Raw genomic sequence first — 16425 nt, 5'->3', positions numbered from 1 at the left:
TACTGGTTTTTTCCTCAAAGGGTTTTCTTGAGTAAGCCCTACAAGTAGGATGCACCTGACGTACTAAGCCCTGCTCCCACGCAGACACCCCCTATAGTCACTGAGCTGGCTCATAAAATATCACAGAAGCAGCAGAGCTTAAGAAATGGGCTCTTTCATTTCTAGCATAGAGATATTTCATCAAGATTAATATCTCCCATTCTGTGCGGAACAGCAGAGTTTAAAATGCAAGCACTCTCTTGTAGGTGAAATGAATTTCAATTTTTGAGACTCGGCCACAGCCACTGCTACTAAACTGAGTTACTCTCAAATTCCTGTAATCTGGTTAGCAAACTTTAACTTCTCTGAACTATTTGAAGGAGCAGCACGCTCAAGTCAATTGCTAGGAAAAGCATCCTGCTAGGAAGGACACGAGACCAGGAAAAAAAAGCATGAATTACAGTACAGCACACCCGTGGATTGGTCAGCTACTGAAATATTGCTTCAGACTGGTGGTAAACAGTTCTTGGGCATTCAGAGCCAGTTAACTGGGGCAGCTTTTAAGATGATAGATAGCTAGAACAAGAAAAGAATAGCTCAACACTCCAGAGGAGCTGCAGGAAAAACCAGCAATAAGCAGCACACATGTTTACAGTAGCCCAGTAAGCACACTAATTTTTCCTTCAGCAATACACTCACCATTTCTGCTCCAACTTTCATGTGGGGCGTGAAAGATGGAGATGACCGTAGCTCTGGCCTCTGAACAGCGTGGTGCACATCACGTGTCCACAGTGGTCCAGCCGGGAGAGCGGCGCGTATGAGAGATGGATAGGAATGAGTGGTATTGCCCACTTGAGAGAGACATTTACACGCACTTTCTTCCATTTGAAACGTTGGCATTGAGTTCCCAGTCTGCACAGAACTTTCGTTCACAGACGTCTGCTGAAAGGGTGCCTCCGATCTGTAAAGGAAGAAGGATGAGGTCCCTGTACACTGCAACCTGTTCATTTTGTCCCTGGGAGTCAGTGCAAAAAAAAGGGAGAATGTTGTTATTCCCTTGCATACATATTTCCAGTTAGCTGCTTTACTATGCAGGGCAAACGCCAATTTAAAAAAAAAAAATTAGAAAAAGACCACAATGGCTTAAAAAAAAAAAAACAACAAACCGAACAAAAAAACCCCACAATAAAGCAGCAAAGCAGTTAAGGTTTCTGTTACTCCTGCCTGCCCTGCTCCAAATCCTCCACATTAATCCAGGCTGAAACAGTTTCTTTAGAGCTTTGAATTCAACCAACTAGCAAAATCTTGCCTTATTTCGGTTTGGAGACAGGAGAAAGACGGGGCATAAGCAGCAATCTCAGATAAGTTTTGACAGGAAATCGACAGATATTCAGGTCTAGCTCTGCATTACCAGAATCACTGACAACTCCCCAGTACATTAGTTAAATCCAGACCCAAATCTGGAGCAAATAAGTTCTATGAGCCAAAAAAGCACCCTGCACAACTCAAACTTTCCAGTTCGTGTGGCAGGACTGACAGAAAAGGAAACTTTACTTATTAACTAAACCTATTAATTTTGGAAATAAGTGATGTGCCTTATCTTTCCCTCAAAATCTCTCATTAATCAAACAAAGGCCTTGGTTCAATTAACTTGAAAAGTTCCATTATTCTTGTCTGCTTTATATAATAAACTTGAAGTTTTTAAGGTCACCATGGCCTTTTGGTAGTATAGAGCAATGCACAGTCCCATAATTACTGAACGTTCTGCGTTATCAAGGTAAGGGGATTTGAGGGGATAAGCATAGCATAAGGCCCACTTTAAGTCACCCTCTTTTTCTTTACTTTTAAAAACAGATCTTCTACCTAGCAAAAGGAGGTTCCAGCAGTTCCTTGCTTTCTAGAGATTCCAGAAGGAAGTCAGGCCTCCGTGGTGGCAACCTTGCTCGCCGAACAGCATTTCTGAAAAGAACAAACAGAATCAATAATGCCCCAGATTCATGATTATTTTAAATTGGCATAAGCTGCTATTGCAGCTAAAGAGACAGTCCTATTCCATCATTCATCCCTGCTCTGCAATGTGCCCCTTGCACGCAATAATAGTTTTTAAAAATTAAGTTTCAAACACAATGTCACAACCTGGTTCAGTAGATGAATGACTGTGCCAATACAGAGTGGTGGAAGGGACAGAACTGAACAAGGCAGAGCTAATTCTTTCAGCAGCACATGTGAGCTTACAGAAACGTGAAGCTATCACCTTATTTCCCTGTAAGGCTCCTGTCCTGAACTGAGACACTCCATGGAAGATTATTCCTTGCAATTGCCCCATGATCAGTAAAAATTTTTTTAAGGAATACCTTCCCCAGGGGAAAGAAAGAGCCAAGAAGAAAGTACAGTTTCTACATAGCAAGGATCTTCATGTTTATTATTTCATCAGACTCCATGTGTGACTTCAGTGAAAAAAAAAGGAGCTTCAGTGACAGCTCTAGGTCACTTGGGCAAGAAAAGCTCTCATGATGGTAAAAGTCCCATCACATAAATCTTTCAAATGTTTCTCTCTGCAATTGTTCTATGACAAATGACCAACGCTCCATGAATTCATAATTGTGTATTGAGAAATGCATAGTGGGAAAATATATAGCTGAGCTGACTCTACCTGTCACTGACATGTAAGTATAAAGTCACAAATTCTTTCATTATTTGTGGGCTGATGTATGAATTATGCAGCAGCTCTTGTCTAACTGCAACGCCAGCCATAGGATGCAGGGTCAGAGAAAAGAGTTACAGAAACTGCATGGAACTAACAGCCATCAGTGTGAAAAGTTGGAAACACAAAAAGAGAGCAACACAGACAGACAACATATATGCAGAGACAGACAGATAGACTACATATACGCCAAAGAAATGCAGGAGGGACTAGAACTTTCCACTCACAGATCACTGAGAATTGAGTCCCCGTCAGCAAGGTGAAGTGGTAGACAGCTGCATTTTGAAGGCCATGGCTCCTCCTCTGCTGAATGTCCTCTTGTCTCAGGGCTAACATCAGGCATTTTAAATGTCACTTGCTTCTTCAGAGATGGCAGAAAAGAACAAAGCTTATTTAATTTTTTTCAGAGAGCCTTCTGTTTCCACAGCATGGCACAATGATACATTGACTGGTGAACGTTGTAGGCTGCCTGCCAACACAAGCAGTAGAGCATTTGATGGCTGAGAGGAGGAAGCAACACCACGCCACCCAGGGAGGAGAACACTGCAGAAAGGAACTGAGATTTCTGATGATCTCACAGCCATACCAGCCCTCTAAGCTAAATTAGCAGGTCCACTGTGGTAACATTTGGGTAACGAGAATTAGCTGGGTACTTCTGCAATGAGGCAGGCTGCATGTTAGCAAACAGAACTAGTGTCTTGAAAACCTGGAAAAAAGCTGGGAAAGCTGCCCAGAAGCAGGAAGAGAGCAACCAATACAGGCATTCCAATCCTCCTTTCCACACACAGGGCTGGGGCTGGTACTCAAAGGCAGAAATGACGCTAGCCCACATTCAAATGTCTAAGCGGTGTTAAAGCTAAGACAGGATTAGACACAGCCTCTAATGCTTCGTTCTAGCACAGAATTTAGAGACCAGACCCTAGCCACATGCAAAGGTTTCATCCAGAAATATTGTCTACGGTAGGAATTGGCCAGTTTTGAAACAACTTCATTAAGAAAGGTTCCCAATTAGCAACGCAAGTCTGAAGTACTCTAGTCTCAGCTGAATGAAAGGACAGGGTGTTTTGCTTTGAACCACAGGCAAAAAGGTATGTCAGATCCAAAGAAGAATTGAGACGTAAGGGTCCAAGGTACATGCACACACACACAGAGAGCAGAGCAGAGCAGCCCTGGATCTCAGCAATCACTTGTCTCTTTCACCTTCAGCTGGTGCTGGGCTTGGAGCTGTCCCTGCAACTGTTTCATGCCAGCGGTGCATCTCAAGACCCAGGTTACACCTTCTCTCGGAGTAGTGTGGTAAAATCCTGTGGCTTTTTCAATGCGATCTTTCTTCTGCTGTTGCCCCTTGGCAAATCTGAGCCAAGCATCAAATACCTACAACATGAACAGACAGCTGCCAGTGTTGCAAAGACAGATTCCGGGCCAGGGACTCCCCCTGCAGACAGGAACACTCTCCCTTCCACTAGGTAGTAACAGGCAGAGCTACAGCAACAGCAGGACGCTGCCACAAGGACAAAGGGACAGGGATTTAAGTCAGCTGAGGCTGAATAGGGAAAAACACGTGCAGATTTTTTTAATCGGATAAAAGGATTTAGGGACAGTTTTCTAGCATCCTAAAATAACATATAGCACCCCAAAGATGAAAGAAAAACAGATATTCCATGTACGCTCTGCTGATTGCAGCCAAATCTGCACATTTGTCTGCTCTGACACCCCCACACCTCCTTACCTTCCTCTGCAATGAATGGGACCAGTACCACAATGCTTGCACTGTCTTCCGCTTTTCCCATCGCTGCTGCAACAGCTATCGGGGGAAAAAAAATTGCACAGCAACCAGGTTAGGAGTTTACATGTCCCACACCAGAAACACTGGACAAACAGAGCGCCATCCCAACAGAAGTGCTGGTGGCGCCATAGCAGAGTAACCTGCTCGGTTCACTCAGTATATGGCAAAGTTTCTCTTGCGCTAGTGGAACCAAAAATCCAGGCACAATTCCTTACCCGTGTCTTCCAGCAAGAGAAGGACGCAGAGCAAAGTCTAAGAGTCATCAGCTGATCTCCCTGTTTCTGGAGTAGCTGTAAGGCAACCAGAACAGCAAGTCACTTGCAAACAAATCCCGCTTATCTGAGCCAAATGCTACTAGAGCAGAACAGGTAGCAAACAGCCTTTATCGCCTTCCCTTTGTTCTCCTGAGGCCACCCTCGATATCTAAATGGTCTACAGTGTAACCCCATTTGCAAATATCTATGAGCCCAGCGAGGATTTCATTAACCGTACATGATCCCACACATGGCAGGCCCAGCTTGTTATCTCTTTTAAAGTATATATTGGTTCTATCAAAGCTTCTTCAGGCAAGACACAGGCACATTCCTTCCTCCTCAATGCACAAGGCTCTCATCCTCCTCCTCAGCCAAGACTACCATTCCCTTCACCAGCAGACATGGCCTGCTCCTCCACACCCACAACTTCCCACCCGGGGTCACTGGCTGGGGAGGCTGCTGATCCTTCTCACCATCTTCCCAAGGCACCGCTGATGATATGTCTTCCATTTCAGCAGGTACTTCTGGAGTAGGTGCTGCTGGTGATGCTGTATGGCCCTGTGCTGCTGAGCCCTCAACATCAGAGACTCCCTACTTAATTCCTTCCAGTGAAGAAACAGGGCCTGTAAACGCACTGTTAGAAGAAGATGAATTAACTAATGTACCAAAAGGAGACTGTTAATCTCAGAGAGTATCAAGTGGTCTGCTACTCTTCCAAACTGTTTTAGCAATACTAAACACTGACAATACTCAGCACTAGGAAGAAGGATCGTGAAACACTTAAGGTAAAAGACAGTGAGGCATGAATAGCAAGTCTTGCCTGCTGCCACCAAAATCCTTTATAATCTTTAGGAAATTATTTGCCCTCTTTGTGCTTCAGAGTTGTCATGTCAAGAACATGGCTGGTACCATGAAAATGCTTGCAGGCTTTGAGGGCCTTTCTGTTCTAATTACTAAAGAAAAACTGAAGCAGTAATTGATAAGATTACTTGCACTGCCCTCAAAACAGAGACATCTGAGCTTCTCAAAATTAGTATTGGAAAACTCCTTTGAGGAAGGAAGCGTTATCACCCCTTACATAGACAAGGAACCAACAGAGAAGCAAAAGCCGCACAGGTAGCCTTCAACAGATCACTGGAGCCCCAAGTGATTCCCCATTCTATAGGGACATCCTTTGTAGGCTCAATAGACCATTCAGTCATTTCATCTGTACAGATGGCACAAGGCTGCCCTACTAAGCCATGTCTTTCTAAGGATCATACACAGATAACTAAGGCTTTTGAGAGTTTAATATCTCCATCAGCTCACCTATATCCAAATGTTTTCTGGCATCCATCACAGCTGTCATCTTCTGCTGACAGTAATACACCTGTAGTGAGGCAGTGTATCTCCACTGTAGCAACACCTAAAGATGTTAACGCAAACAAGAGACAGGATACAGACTGACATTGGAATGTTCTATGGAAGGGGAAGCAATATACTCCACATTGCTGGCACCATAACCACTTCCATCTCAGTTTTCACATAAGGCTCAGCAAGACAGTGCAAATTTCTTAGAAATACTGGTGTATTTAATTTTTGAGGGTCGTCCTGGCATTTTTCAAGGCATTCTTCTTTTCTGCCCCTCCGTCTGCCCATCTGCCCCCCTCACCCCCCAGGTAATCCTACTGTGCTGTATCATACTACTGGTTTTCCTTTCCTTCTAGGAAACAGGGAGAAAGAAAGGAAGAGCTAAAAACAGGAGGTCACTCAGAGACAACAGTTCCAGAGATGCCTGTGAAAAGAAGATGGGACTCCCACTTTTTAGACTTTTCTTAGTAGTGGCTCTTAGATTAAGTTTTTGATCCTTCTAATTGCATTACCTGACCACTGCCAGAACCAGCATCTACACTTAGACCTTGGGATCTGCTACACAGACCCTACCTTTGACAGGATTGCTCTCCTGTAGTGCTCATCTGCCCGAGCAGTTGCCTTAGCTTCACTTGTAAGAGCAAGGGCATTTTTTCTCCATGTATGCAGAAGCTGTCTGAAGGCAAAAATATATAAAAAAATTTTTAAAAACACACAAAAAACATCAAGAATGATTCTCACTTGTTCACTTGGTACCTTCTCACTCACAGGGGAATCAAAACCACGTGCCACTATAAACTCAGTCTTGCAAATCAACTTCTGCCCCTTCAGGTCTCTGCTGAAGAGAAGGCAGGGCAAAAGACACACCACTTCCTTCAGCCTAGCATTTAAGCTGAGTCAATCAGGCTCTGCAAGTGACTCAAGTTGTATAGCACTAAAAACAAATGAGGCAGTTAAAAGTAAAGCAACTACAGCCAATAAAAAAGGGGCATTATCTTTAATTGCTCTCTTCACTATAATGCAAGTCAGCGTCTACACTTTCCAGGCTGCTTTAATATCATAGCAGTCAGAATCCATGCACTGCAGGGAATGATACAATTTGCTGTCTGGTGTCTCTCATGGGACTAAACACAGATTAAAAAATAGTTAAAGCAAACCAGATGGCAATCCAGGAAGAGGTTGACTTCTTTTAGCTAGATGACCCACACAGAAATAGCAGTGCACGGCAGAGTCTATTCCCAGCACTGAACATTCAAAGGTTTACAATGGTGGCAGTGGAAGAAAAAGAGTAATTTGGCTGCAGCACAGTCACTTCTCTCTCATGCTGCACAAGGGAACGGGCTTACCGCAGCAGTAGTTGAGTGTGCCGTTTCTCCTTTTCAGCTACTTGGTATAGAATGCACTGTATGTTATGTTGGTAACTCTGCAAGAAAAGCAGTGAGAGATAGGTTTTTTTTTTTCAATGGCCAACATCTTTGAGGAGAGAAGACTTCTGGAAACTCTTAGTAGCATCTTACTAGAGTAGTAGCAGCAGTAGAATATAAGGAAAAAAAAAAAAATGAGATTACAGTCACTGAAATCAAATGTTGTTTTTCCGAGAAAAACAGTCATTACACACTAGTTAAGCTAGCTATTATATACCCTTCACCAAAGCCACAAGATTACATTGGTTCTTTTGCTCCAAAAAGCAATGCTAGAGCTTAGACAACCATACCTACAATAGCCTCCATTCTACCTTGCACACTTGGCCTGTAAACACCTAAAGCGAAACAGCGAGGGCAGCTCTTCATTTCTCCCTGAAACAGTTAAGCACACACATACAAATGTCACAAGGAAAAGGACATTTCCTCCTACCTTCCAGGCTGCCAAGGTCTTGCCCAGTAACATGTGCTGATAGTGCATGTCTGCTCGCACCAACTTCCTCCATTTCTTATGCTGATGTCCCACATACTATAAGGAGTAGGGGGGGGGGGGGGGAAGAAAAAAATTTAAAAAATTACATATGCACGTGCAATGGAAGGAAAACAGGCAATGGTAGGGAGCAGAGGGAAGAGGACCATCCCCAGGGGAATTATCAAGCTTTTATCTTGCTATAACAGGTTCTCACTCAAACTGGTGTTGCTCAAACTCTGCTATTCCTCCAAAAGACCTAGTTGAGGCTTTTTTTTTTTTCTCTGCACCTTTTAGGAATCCTCTTGAAGACTGATGCAATTCACTCAACAGTTCTGGACCAACAGACTACCTTCGACTCCAAAATTTCTCACAGATTATCAAGATGTGCTGCCAGGCACATATTCAGTACATCTTATCATGGTAAGGAAGAGGCCAGCATAAAAGTAAAGTGCCATCTGATAGGGCCTGCTATGATCAGTACACAACTACAGACCATATACCATGGCCTTGCTGCACACCTCTAACTTAAGTAAAGTTTTGAGAAGTACGTACACACTACTGGCTAGGGATAATTTCATCACACTAATTCTGGTTACATTTTCCAGGTAAATGTCCTAAACTACAGCCCCAATCTCACTATACCTAGACAAGTGAACAAGAAGTCAAAGAACTCCCTCTCCTCCCTACACAATTCCCATTCTGCCCACACTGAACTGATTTTGTCTACCTGGAAGGGTAGAAGAGCTTAGGAATGATTAGTGTTTAAAATAAACAATTTAATTTCTAGCCAGATGTGTACAAGCAATCTGAACATAAGAAAAAGGATTCAAGCTTTTCCCCATCTGTTAACTCTCTCACCTCCCTCCATTTGTTCCAAGTCTGCTGCAGACACTTTGAATAGTGAAATCTTAAGGCTTGCATCTCCTTGAGCCTCCTGTAAGAAAAATAATTATTTCTCCTATGATGCAATCCGTGTTATTGAACCCCTCTAGCACAGACGTGAGTCCACACTTGCTATTTTCAGCAAGCCATTTACTGAAGACAAACTAGTAGATTCTAAAGCACAAATAAAGAGTCAGAACCATTGTGAATTAAATGCTGCTTCATCAGAAGTAGGCCGCCACAGGGTCAACCCAAGTAATTCTCCCTTTCAAAAAAACCTTCTTACTCTGTTTTTCTCTCCTGAGTATTTTGCTTCCACAGACAGAAAGCCTTTAGCAGGAGCAGGTTATGGTAGTGATCTCTTGCACGAACCAAGCCCTCTTGCTCCTCCAAACATGCAGCTGTTCTTCTACACCAGAAGGACCAGAAACAACTCAACAGCTGCCTTTCAAAATGAAGTACAGCCTATAACGGAAAGAAGGTGGCAATGAATTCATGACACAGGCCAGTTACAAACAACAGAATACAATTCCTTAAGGTGACATGCATAGAACTCTTCAATTCCCACATTGAACAGTAATGGACATATATCATCAAAGCCCCTTTGCTGCAAGTTTATGTGAATGTGTTCTGCAGGTATCACATGCATGTGGATGGAGAAACTTATCAGAAAACAGCAGGCCAAAGAAAGGAAAAATAAAAGCTGGTAAATAGCATGTGAAAGACTCCCAAGAACTGATAAGGTCCAGAAACTAGTCCTGTTGAATTTGCAAGAACTGATAATCTCAGAACGCCAAGAGTCAGCCCTATCTGCACAAGGCCACCCACACACGCTACCATCAACTATGAGTTGTGTAACTGACCACATAAAAGGCAGCAGTGGCTGCTTATATATAAAGACCACAGGATTATATATACATATTAGGAAATTAAAGACCCCCTAAGGGACTTTCTGGACACCTACTAAGAAGCAATAGTTTGTCAGTACAACCCTGCACTTCTGAAATAGGTTGCAGTTGGCTCTTTATTACTATTACTGTTTCAACCAGGTGACTATGAAACAGACAGAGTGTGAGAGAGAGCAAGCATGTTCATATTTACTGGATGAGAGAATAAGTGAATGAACTGTGTGAATAGTTATCCTCTAATAATAATAGCTTGATTCTACTATTAATACTTGATTCTACTATAAATGGCTTAACTTAAAAAACACGATTAGTAAGTATTTGTTGTAATCTGTTTCCCCTGACTTGAGCCCCCACCAGGGAAAAGGGAATTTACAACACCCAAGTCCATCTCATGCTAATGTTCACAGACATGTTCTCATGTTCACAGACAGTGACTAAGAAATCATCCTCTCTATTTCTTAAGTAAGGCCAGGTAGAAGTGTTACATTTACCCTCTTCTCTCCCATTCGGTATTCTTGCTGCTTGTATGCTTTCAGCAACCACATGTCAAACACTTGTCTCATCAACACCCTCCTGCAAGCAAAAAGGGAGAATGTCAGCTCAGGAGAGAATTGCTTTAGGAAAGGGATAGATTTTATGAACATCAGAAGACCAATCCATGTACAACTTAAATAGTTTATTGATTTTTCAAATCATGCAAGCCCTCTTTGGAAATCAGGCAGCTTTGTGTCTTCATTATTCTCTAGGTTAAAAACCAGGCAATTAGTCTGTCCCCTGAAATCTTACCCAGAATACATGAGACAAGATTAATGAATTTTCTGAAGTTATTAGAACTCCTTGCTTTCATTCAGATCATTCAAGAGATTGTTCCAACTTCTGACCAAAACAATTTATTTTATTTACAAACACAGCTACACGCAGGAAAAAAAAAATATATATAACAACCTTTTTTTTCTTCTCCACTGTAAATACAGTCCATTCCCTCCTCCTTCGGAAATATTTTGAAGATCCTGCTCTACTTTTTTATTTTAAAACAACAACAAAAAAAAAAAAAAAACAAAAGCCAAAACAAACAAACATTGTAATAGGGCTTGAAAGAGAGTCATAAAAACAAATAATAAAAAGCAGCGTGGTCTGATCTCAGCACTAAAGGGACCCTACCAAAGCTGCCTTTTATGAAAAAGGTAAGGTTACTTGCCCTCATTAGCAAAGCTGCTTTCTCGCTAGATGATGATACTTACTTGCTAGTCTGCCTCCTCCCCAGGGACGCACAACAGTCATTATCAAATAGTATCCCAAAAATGTAATTAATACTTATTTGTGATTGAGCACTATACATCTCTCTCACTGAGCAAGCATATAGTAGACACTTCCTAGTCCAGAAGTCTCAGCTACAGCCTAGTGGAAATAGCACCCAGTTCAAACTACATCAGTTATTTCCACAACTCAGTCATGTGGGCATACTAATTAGACTGTCAGCAAGTCCCAGCTCCTCTCTAGTCTAAAGAGGCCTAAAAGATATTTTGGATTCTTACCAGGTAATTTTTGGTAGGTAGCTGTTACAGCTCATTACAAGTTTATAGGTTGGTAAACAATATGAATTAAGTAAGTCTTCCTGGAGGGTACTGGTAGTTGCCAGCAAGGGACTTTGATCTGTAGACAGTTACAAACCTCAGCTGATGGCTCTTCTGCAGTATCTCCTGGGTGTTACCACCAGACAGAGCAGTTGGGGCACTGACTTGTGAGACAGCACATATGTCCAGCAGAGACCAAGAGGGAAGCTGAGTCCTGGCAAGCTGCCATGAAGGTTTTACTTAGGTCTGTTTGGAAAGCAGCCCTGGACCTCTGAATGAGGAACACACTTCTTAGAATTTGGTCTTCTGTGTTCATGAAATAGGACTTCATTTATACTCTTTCTAAAGAGAAAAGATTGCACACAAAAACATTCCTGACCCATGGAATCAAGGTATGGCTGCAGAACCAACGAGACCCTTCAAACCATCTGTGCATCCCTTCCCTGGTGAGAGAGGCATAAGTTACACTACAGCAGTTGCATGGTCCAACTCATCTTCACTAAGCTCAACCTCCTGAGTCTTCCAGCCTTTTCTCCCTCCTTGTCTCCAGAGGGTACACTAATGCACCACAGCTGCACTCTCACACCACTTGGAAGAACTCTTAATTGCTCGCAGAAATGCAGCTGCCTTCATTACTCAGCCTGCCCTCCAAACCTATTTGTGAATCTCCCAAAAAGCAAGCCAATATCCAAGACAAAACAGACTTTCTGCAGCTTGTTTTTCAACTGTGAAGCCAGGCTTCTGATGACAGAAAGGTATGAATCTAGAACACAGGCTATGACCACCCTCTGACAATGAAAGGTGCAAGATCCCAAGTCTACCAGGAAAGAAGATTCAATGTTAAAAACCATTTTTTCCTCTCAACTTACACAGGAAAAAGTGTCCCAGGAGGGGACTCATTGTAAGAACATATTTCAAAACATACCCTTGTCCAAGGAAAGCAAACTTTTTTTTTTTTTTTGCTTAGTCTTCTAAAACAGAAAACAAGAATTAGCTTTTAATAGTATCATAAACCATAACCCTACCTCAAGAGTCAGCCCTGAATCCATGCTTAAGAATACAAGCCTGGGCAAGGCCTTTAAGGCATCTCAAATAAGGCAGATTTTTCTCTCAATCGATGTTCCCCCCTGCCCCGATTTCCACACACTTTTGTAACTCCTGTTCCTGTGCATGCCTGTGCCCCCATAATATGCCACTAAGAGCAATTAGTAAGATATATCATTACCCTGAGACAAAGGCTAGTGGTTGAATTTGAGGTGATTGAGGTTGAAAAGAGGTGATGAGAACCTGTAGCATCCATTTACCTTAACAGAAAACAGAAGTTCCAAGCACCTCTAAAGAAAGAGTCCCAGTAATTTCACTCAATTGCACACCATAAACTTAAATTACAATAACTCTAGCAGTGATAACAGATTTATTTATGCCCCGAAAATAAAACAAGAATCAACTCTAACTTGGTACCAAGTGTACCAGTAATCCTATTAATACTAGCCTCTCCTAATCAAGAAAGTGTTAGTACCTAAAGCAAACTCTGCTGGGAGGATTAGAAGAAAGTAGATCAAAATTTTATTGAATGGAAGTTACTGTTTAGGCCACAGGGTAGTTTTCTGAGCTGTAGTAAAATTAAGCTGTAGTAAAATTAAAATTAAATGTCCTTTTGAAAGCATGCTGTGCTGATGAGACAAAAAACATCACCCGTAAGCTTGCACGGCAGAATGAAGCTTCCTTTCCTTCCCTTATTACCCTGAATATAAACCAAGCAACTCTATGTGGCTCATTGCACTAATACACTAATGTGGGGACGTCTCAACAGGCTTCATTTATTAGAGAGCAAGACCACAATGTTGTGGTTCAAATATTTTCAGTTTCAAATATAGCTCCAGCATCCGAGCACCATAGAGTAAAGCATGCTGCACTGAGTAGCACAGACCTGCCTTGTAGGGGTCTCATTCTCTCCTGCTAAGCTTCACTCAAAAATCAAAAAAGTTCTCAGACAACTAGGTTTAGAGTATTTGCACGTCCTGCATTTTTGGAACCGACTGCAAGTAGCATTAAGAACCAACAGACAGAGGAAGTGTAAGAATCAAATACATACCTTTTCAACTTCATTATAACAAAGAGGTACTCCCCACCAAACTCAAATTTAAAAAAATTAAAAGCCTTCTAGCTGCTTTGTTAATGTTGACTTATTCCTAGGACTAAATAAATTTAGCTTCTACAAAAAAGCCTTATCTTACCTTCACTCTTTGTGTACCTCTATCAGCAGAGGTAGCATACGTGAGCCATCAACTCCCTCTGCTCGTCCCCAGAGTAAGGCAGCAGCAACAAGTGTTTTGAGCTTTGCCTGTGCTCATGCAGCAACCATCTGCTCTTACCAGTAAAATGCTCATCTCTTAAATCTAAACAAGCCTCAAAGCCAGGTTAAATCAATCTCCCTCTCACATTTCATAGAGAAGCAGGAGATGTAAATTATTCACTACTCTAGAAAAATATAAGAACGATTGGCATCAGGATGGTCATGCTCCCAAAAGTACTGCCAGATTTTAAAAAAGAACCAAAAGGCCCACAAATCCCACATTTGTACAAATTTACATTAATATTTCTCTGTGTACCTGTAACGGGCATGAGCCACTGATGTTAAGGCCTGCAGCTGTTCATCCTCCTTCTCTTCCAAACGGGACTTCCAATGGTTCCAGAACTTCTGCAGCACCTGAAACAAAACAAAGACATGAAAAAAACATAAACATCGAGGGAGGAGAAGAATGCAAAGAAAGAAATTAATAAAGGTCATACTAAAACTGCATGCTGTAATGGTTGCCTCCTGCACTGCTTCATATACCAAACTTGCTCTATAGCCCGCTATGAATTTTTCTGGTAAAAGAAAAAGTCACCATAAACATAGAAAAACAAAACTAAAATAACTTACCCAAAACTGACAGTTGACTTACACAGGAGATTTTCCATGGCTGTTAGTATTTAGGAACAAAGCCACTGATTTAATAAAAAAGTATTCTGTAGGTGAAAGTGTAAGCCAATAGAACAGCTAAAGAAAAAACTAACACAAGAACAAAAAAAGTCAAACTCACTGTAACTTGATGCTGACGGTAGGAAAGATTTTTTCTCATTTGCTGAAGACGAGTGTTTGTGACATTCTGCGAAAGACCCTTAAACCCAAGTTTCTGTAACAAGAAACGTACACTACTTTCATGTAATCCAAATCAGCAAGCACAGATATGTTTATAACCGATTGCTCCTTACAGACAACCTATGTTGTTTGTTGTTGATGTTACATTTATAAACCTGTCAAAGCCATGCCTCAATCTCCTCTCACAAATTGTTACTTCTCCAGCTAAACTAAAATTCCATTCCACTTTCCCAGGGTTTTATTGCGAGACATCCAACTCCTTACTCAGCGATCAACACCATTACGCAAGTCCTTTCCCAATCTATCTCCTCCTTCAGTTAAAGACTCACAACTTGCTCCTCATCAAAAATAGAAAAGATCTACTTCCCTTTTAGGTCTCCTCTGCACAACGTCTTTTGGTCTATAATCCCACAATACCTTGATTCATGGATGAACGTGGCAAATAACATTATGAGAGCATCCTGCCTTAAAGTGCTCTTATAGTCACTAATGTTTTCAATCTAATCTAAGATCCAAACAGGTTTATTGCCATTCTTTTGATGATCAGTACTGACCCACACTTGAAGATAATTCAGTTACGAAAAATCTGGAGGCTACCTTGTGCCCACCTTTCAGATAGCCTTCAAGGATTTAACTTTTTTTTTTTAATTATATTAAAAAAAAAAAGAAGTTATATTAAAAAAAAAAAGACACCAAACTCCGTGCATATGCAATAAGCTATCTTTGGAACCATGTGAAAAGAAGCATGTATGCATTACCACTGAGGGAAAAAATTATTTCTTGTAGCAAAACAGTGCAAGCAGACAGAAACACTTAGGGTAGAGGTGAGAATTAAAAAGAAAACAACCCCACAAAAACCAAACCAGTATCAGGGAAAATCAAGGGGTAAATGCAATCTCATGGTGAAATGGCCAGGAAGCATGGTAGCCCAATACCATCAAGATTAATCTGCTACTTCACCAGCTTCCCAATTGGAAGAATAACTATTTTGGAGAGCAGCACAGTTTCCCCATTTGGATTCAACTGGGAGATTCCAGAATAGTTTGGATTTAGAAACTTGACGCACAATCCAAACTCACCATGGCAGAAAATGGTGCATCCCCCACTTAATACCCACACACCACTCTTTGTATTAAAGGCAAGCTGCCAGTCAGAACTGTTTGAATTCTCTCCGCAGCCTCTTCCACCTGACCTGTAACAGTGCTCTTACCAACAGATGATGCTTGTAGTGTTTTTCAGCCAGCTCACACTGTTGAGTCTCTTCCACACACCGAACGACATCTGACATTGAGTTAAAGTACCTTTTACACAGAAACATCCTGACATACACACAACCTTCTCCCAATATATACATAGCCTTCAGGGCACTAGATCTCAAACTAAGGTTGCTTCAATATTGGAATTTCCTGCACCGTTATCTGTGCAAATTTTGATTACAGTCAAGTGTTTAGATTTTGCTGATTTACCACAACACATTTCTGATTCACTGTTAAGTAAGGAATTCCTTTCTGACCTTAAATTATTTTCTGCAGGCTCTTAGCTGCCAACAGGTTAACATACTGTAATTGCAACAGTTTTATTAACTGTTAGTATGGCCTTACGTACATGTTTCTAATGACAACATGTTTGTTGTCACCCATGCTACTGCACAACGTTCCTGCTTACTAAATAGATCTTTCCCCTGCGGGAATGCTTTTAACCCGTCCCTGTTATGGACTAAATACACATTGGATACAATGCTCCCAGTGTACAAAGACTCTCCTTAAGGCAATCCTTGCTGCTAGTTTTTCAATATCCTTTTGGTGAGCATGCATTCTTCTCCTGCGCTCCCATGACAGCTGCCAATCAGAGAAACACTGCCGGACTATCCTGCTTCTGTGATGCTCTCGGGCCAGCTCTATAAAACAAACACACAAATTACTCATGACTTGTTCGATCCTGGGATCTTTT

The 16425-nt window shown here is 41.7% G+C and overlaps 1 protein-coding gene across 4 annotated transcripts in view; it reads right to left on the bottom strand.

The window, feature by feature from the left end:
* Positions 1 to 16425, bottom strand: part of SFI1 (SFI1 centrin binding protein) — a 33684-nt gene that overhangs the window by 6145 nt on the left and 11114 nt on the right. For all 4 annotated transcript variants that reach the window (XM_074606683.1, XM_074606685.1, XM_074606686.1 and 1 more), the window contains 18 exons: positions 16211 to 16372; positions 15686 to 15756; positions 14417 to 14509; positions 13943 to 14040; positions 10248 to 10329; positions 9135 to 9313; positions 8825 to 8900; positions 7928 to 8023; positions 7420 to 7496; positions 6647 to 6749; positions 6032 to 6128; positions 5197 to 5357; positions 4685 to 4759; positions 4413 to 4487; positions 3884 to 4057; positions 2911 to 3044; positions 1843 to 1938; positions 679 to 940 (listed from right to left, as the gene is read on the bottom strand). In XM_074606683.1, the coding sequence (XP_074462784.1) occupies positions 679 to 940; positions 1843 to 1938; positions 2911 to 3044; positions 3884 to 4057; positions 4413 to 4487; positions 4685 to 4759; positions 5197 to 5357; positions 6032 to 6128; positions 6647 to 6749; positions 7420 to 7496; positions 7928 to 8023; positions 8825 to 8900; positions 9135 to 9313; positions 10248 to 10329; positions 13943 to 14040; positions 14417 to 14509; positions 15686 to 15756; positions 16211 to 16372 (2111 nt within the window). The remainder of the gene's footprint in view (positions 1 to 678; positions 941 to 1842; positions 1939 to 2910; positions 3045 to 3883; positions 4058 to 4412; positions 4488 to 4684; positions 4760 to 5196; positions 5358 to 6031; positions 6129 to 6646; positions 6750 to 7419; positions 7497 to 7927; positions 8024 to 8824; positions 8901 to 9134; positions 9314 to 10247; positions 10330 to 13942; positions 14041 to 14416; positions 14510 to 15685; positions 15757 to 16210; positions 16373 to 16425) is intronic.

This window comes from Larus michahellis, chromosome 13 (genome assembly GCF_964199755.1).
Source record: "Larus michahellis chromosome 13, bLarMic1.1, whole genome shotgun sequence".
Lineage (NCBI taxonomy): Eukaryota > Metazoa > Chordata > Aves > Charadriiformes > Laridae > Larus > Larus michahellis.
Note: the sequence above shows the minus strand (reverse complement) of the source record. Positions and strands in the feature narration are given on the sequence as shown.